The 5008-nt window shown below is 43.4% G+C and overlaps 1 protein-coding gene across 1 annotated transcript in view; it reads left to right on the forward strand.

Annotated features, from left to right (window-relative positions):
- Window positions 1-210: 210 nt before the first annotated feature.
- The window catches only part of MIER3 (MIER family member 3), a 37572-nt gene continuing 32774 nt past the window's right edge, over window positions 211-5008 (forward strand). The window contains exons 1-2 of the mRNA XM_044681054.1: window positions 211-309; window positions 4458-5004. Coding sequence (XP_044536989.1) covers window positions 211-309; window positions 4458-5004 — 646 coding nt within the window. The remainder of the gene's footprint in view (window positions 310-4457; window positions 5005-5008) is intronic.

A 5008-nucleotide genomic window follows, 5' to 3' on the forward strand; every position in this document is an offset into this window, starting at 1 on the left:
TGACAGAGGCCCCAATTTTCTCAGTAAAGTAAGAAATAAAGTCATCTATTGATGAGGATAGAATTTGGGATATAAATAAGGTAAGAGATGGTTTGGAATAGCTGCTAAGGGGAATGGGATGGAGAAGTGGTCATAGTGAAATACAAGGTTGGCTTATAGGAAGTTCTAGTTAAGATGAGATAAAATCACATTATAATGGGTCTAGTTACAATGACTTTCTCCAGGAAAATCCAGCAGCATAAGAGTAAGACAGAGAAGACAAGTGTTGAGGGTGAGTCATGGTTGAAGATTGTCAAAGTGAGAATGATGGTAGGATAAAGTGATTCAAGGAGGGAAGACAATGTATGGTTAAACTGGGCTAGCAAAGAATTGAGTCTGAATAATGTAAAGTGAAGCTAGAGCAGGAACTATACAGGAATGGAAGGTCTTGATCAAGATGAAATTAGAGTCAAAAGGAGTAAGGTAAAAATAGATTTGGTAAAATGGGAAATTATGATCAGAAAGGCGAATTTCAGAGTCTAAAATTATAGGGGGAGACACGGTTATGGGCAGATGGTAAAATTTAAGGCATGATCACTCCTTTGAGTGACTGATGGAACAGAGATGTAGGCCATAAGAGTTGAGGCTGATGAGCCATTATATCAAGGAAACATCAACATGTATATTGAAGCAGAACTGTTTTGCATGGATATATATGTATAATGAGTATGCTATTTCTTTTCTTGTAAATGGGGGGTGGGAGTAGAGGGAAGGAAAGAATGTGGAGCTAAAAATTAAAAGATAATTTAAATTTTAAAGTGTATGTTGAAATCCTCAAGTATGAGAGATGGAAAATAGAGGTGAAGAGGAAGGGTACTTTTAACTTCATATGGAACTCTTTGACAAAGGAAGAAAAGTGTCCTGAAGACCAGTATATTACAAGGATGTGGACTTGGTGATAAAATGGTTGGAGTGAAGTTCAAAGAAAAAGAGATTGCTACATGAAGGTAGAAATCTCTAAGTAGCATCAAGGAAAAGAAGCACAACTACTTCTCCTGGCCTAGTGTGTCAGATTTCCTGGGAGAAAGACCACACAGTAGTATTGGAAAGTGTAATCAGGGATGATGTGTTCTGTTTTTTGTTTTTTTTTCCAGAGAGATTCAGGTTTCTATTAGCACTAAAAGATAGAAGGAATGTGAGGTGAAGAGCTCTAGGATAAATGGTAGTTTGTTTACAATAGAGCCAAAATTCCAAAGGGCACAATGGAATGAAAGGGAGGCCAAAGGAAGAATTTTGGAGGACTGGAGCTAAGTTGGATAGGAATGGGAGTACATCTGGGAGATAAGGGTGCAGATTTTTCACATCAGAAATGCATGTATTCTTCATATGAGGAAAATGAGGCCTTCAGAGTTTGTTGATGGTCAGAAGACTAGTAAATAGCAGATTTAGAATTTAAATCAAATATTTCTAAGTTCATCGTTCTTTTCTCATAAATACTCCTGAATAAATTTAACTATCGTTTTCTATGTGGTATATATTCTTTATTATAACTGATGTTCTATAGTGATTTTTTTTTCCATTGAGAAGCTAGTTATTTATCAGAAGCAATATTCTTGTTGAAGCCACTTAGGACTATTAGACTTTCTATCTCCACCTAACTCCAAGGAATCTTATTCTTAAGAAGAGATGTAAAACTCTTCTCCTTCTAGACTTTATTTGGTTTAATCAGAAAAGGAATCTACCATGTAAGACTAGGTAGTAAAATGTCCCTGTCTTCAGTGATCCCATCTAAACCGCTTATGGCCATGTTGTCCTGATAAGTCACTTAATCTCTCAGGCCCTATTTCTCATCTATAAAATGAGAGGACTGAACAAGGCAACCTCTAATGACTCTTCTCAATCTATTTATGACCCTGTGTTAGCTCCAGTGAACAAGAATTCAAAAATTCTTTCCCTCCCCTTTAAGCCAACTAATTTTGCTACATTCCTGTGAACCTTTATGCAAAGTCCAGCAAATATATATCATTACATATAATATGGGCAACAAGATATGCAGTCAAAATCATAAATGTGTGTATGAATCTTTCTTACAACCTAGTAAAAAGAATGAGCAGAGATATACCATGGCATCTATTTTTGTAACTCTGGATAAGTCATTTAACCTGTCTAAGCCTAAGCGACACTCATCTGTAAAATGGGGTTAATAGCACCTGCCTCATAGTTTTGTTGTAAAGATCCAATGATATCTTGTATGTAAAGCCTTTTTCATACCTAACAGTGCTTTGTCAAGGTCAGCTATTATTGATGTAACCAAGATTTTCTGTATTTCTCAAACATGGGTAAGGTGAAGTAAATCTTGGGCACAAGTTTTAGTAGGAAGGAAACATTTTTTTTACTAGTGAAAATTACATGCCAGATTGTGGAGGACATTTTCTTAACTCCCAACTTTGAAGCTACAAAAAAACTATGATCTTGCTTTGAGCCTCAGGGTTCTCTGTGTGTGTTCATGCTTCCTGGTGCACTTTTAATGGCACTGTCCACGGTTTGTGCCCTCGGCCACATTTTCTAAAGCTAATCTCTTACACTTAATTTCAAACTATTTTTTACTCTGAAAAGTCTGAACGCCTCATTGAGGATTGTACATGTAGTATGTGCCAAGCCTGGAGTTTCAAAGTTCAGCTGTTTTTGAGTTATTTGACTGGACAAAAGGTCGCAAGATATCTTTCACAGCAGGGAAAGTGTATTTTTCCACATGTTTATGGTGTTTTGAAATGGCTGGAGTAATTTTCCTTAAAATTTCCATAAATAAATAACTTTCACCCATGGTATTAGTTGTAAAAACTTCTAGCCACAGTGTTAACAGAGAGAATACTGGAAAGTTAGGAGATCTGAATGTGAGTCCAGGCTCTGACATTTACTAGCTACATGATTTTGGGCAAGTCACATGGCCTCTGTCAGTTTCCTTATTTGAATAAAAGAGTGCAACATATTGCATGAGGTAGTTGGGAGAAAAACATTTTGTAAATCTTAAAGTGCAGTAGAAGTGTACTTTATAAATCCTAACCCTTGAGCAAAATTTTTGTCATTGTCAGAGACATCTTCAAGGCATATTCTGGGGTGAAACTGTCCCCTTTGTGAGCCTGCTCCTGCTCTAGAGTTATGCCTATAAATTTCACCTCTGAACTAATATAAGGCTTTCACCTCCAGAGATTTACTTAGTGAGATTATGAGGATATTCTGAGTTCTGACATCTAGATGCTTGATCATTTTCCAAAAGCATTTAATGTAGGAGCTGCTTCCTTAGGGCCAGGGAGTTGGTCTCTTGATTTCCTGGTCTCCTATCTCTGGGCTTCCAGAGCTGATCGTGTTTCACTCTTTCCTGACCATATGCCTCCTTTGTTGTACCCAGTCTGAGAATAATATTTTGTTTTCCCAATTCCCTTTTCAGTATGATTTTGTCTGCCAAAATACAACTTTGGGCAAATCCCTTAACCTTCCTAAACCTCAGTTTCCTTAAGGTATAATCAAAAGGTTGTATTAGAGCCTTTGAGGTCTGTTTTAGCTACTATATTCTTTGATACCAAGGTGATTTGGAGGCAGAATCTTCACCTTGCTAGAACTACTATTCCTGGGAGAAGAGGGGTGCTTGACAGAGGAGCAGGGAAATAGTCTCTCTCACACTTAGACTTTGCCTACTTAGTATCTTTCCATTTGCTGCCTGATTCATCCACCATGACTAGGGCTAGATTCTGCCCACAAAGGACAGGCAGATTTTCATGGTATATAAGGAGAACTAGGCAGTTTATCAACAGGTTATTGTTGCTTCTCTCTTCTCTTTCCCTTCTGCTCTGCAAAATGTACAGGTTAAGCTTTAAAACTATAGGGAAAATGCCACATTTGGACCTCTGAGCCTCCCTCTGGGTCCTTACATAGTTTCCTGACCTTCTCAATAGGTTTTTTTAGTTTCTCTTGACTCTGTACAGTACTGGTTCCTGGCTAGACCTATTACACTCACCCTCTAGTAGCTTTATTTAAATAATAATAAAAAAAAACAAACAACCGATGTCCAGTTTTAACCAACTGATCAACATCTCCCTCTTTCTTTCTCTGAAATTATGCCAGTATCGTTCTCCCCAAACTTGCATATTGGCATAGATCTGGTATTAGCGTCCTTTCTCCAGCCACTCTGTTCATTCCCCTCCTTGGCACTGCCCAGCGTCTGCCCCCTCCTTCCCCACCTGTCGGGCATCAGTCCGTATCCACTCTGCCCTGCAACACCCAGTGGCCATCCTGGCCTGCCTTTGCCAGCACTTCTAGGACTCTTCAGCACCCTGCTAGTCCCGGCCAAAGGCACTAGTTTGTCCGTCCGTCCTTGCACCCTCGGGAGGCTTGGTTCCCTCGGTTTCTCCTCTTCGCCTCCCCCAACCCCGGCTATGGGGTTTGGGGCATCCATCAGTCTGACCCACCGCCCTGCCTAGGCTGGGTGTGGGGAGTCTGCCCCTCGGCGATCCTCTCCCTCCGCCCCCAAGGCCGCGCAGTCTCAAGTCTCCTCCCCTGGAGCAGGAACTGTCCCGCCTGCTCCGAGCCCCGCGACCCCCTCCACTGCCTGGAGGGGACCTGGTTGGGAGCCCCAGCTGCTCCCAGAGCTGTCCCCGGCGCGGCCCCTCCAGCGCCCCGGGGTCTGCGGTGGCCCGGGCGTGCGTGTGAGCGCCCCGCACTTCGACCCTCGGCTCCTGCGGCCCCGGGACCTCCCGGGGACTTCCCTCCCGGGTACTCGCGTCCCCCCAAGGAGGCTGCGGGAACTTTGCCGAAGCCTGACACCCAGGCGGGTGAGTGTGGGGGGGGGAGGGCCCGGCAGGGCCCGGGGCAGGGTGGCTGGGGGCTCCACGGGACGGGAGGGGGGCGGCTGGGGCGGGGTGGGTGTGCTCGGTCGGGCTGGGGGTGTCGCCCTGTCCCGCTCCCTGCCCTATGGGGGCCGAGCCGCCTCCGCCGCCGGGCGGGTGCGCCGGGCCGACCGCGGCGGCGGCGG

Source organism: Gracilinanus agilis, chromosome 1 (assembly GCF_016433145.1).
Source record: "Gracilinanus agilis isolate LMUSP501 chromosome 1, AgileGrace, whole genome shotgun sequence".
Lineage (NCBI taxonomy): Eukaryota > Metazoa > Chordata > Mammalia > Didelphimorphia > Didelphidae > Gracilinanus > Gracilinanus agilis.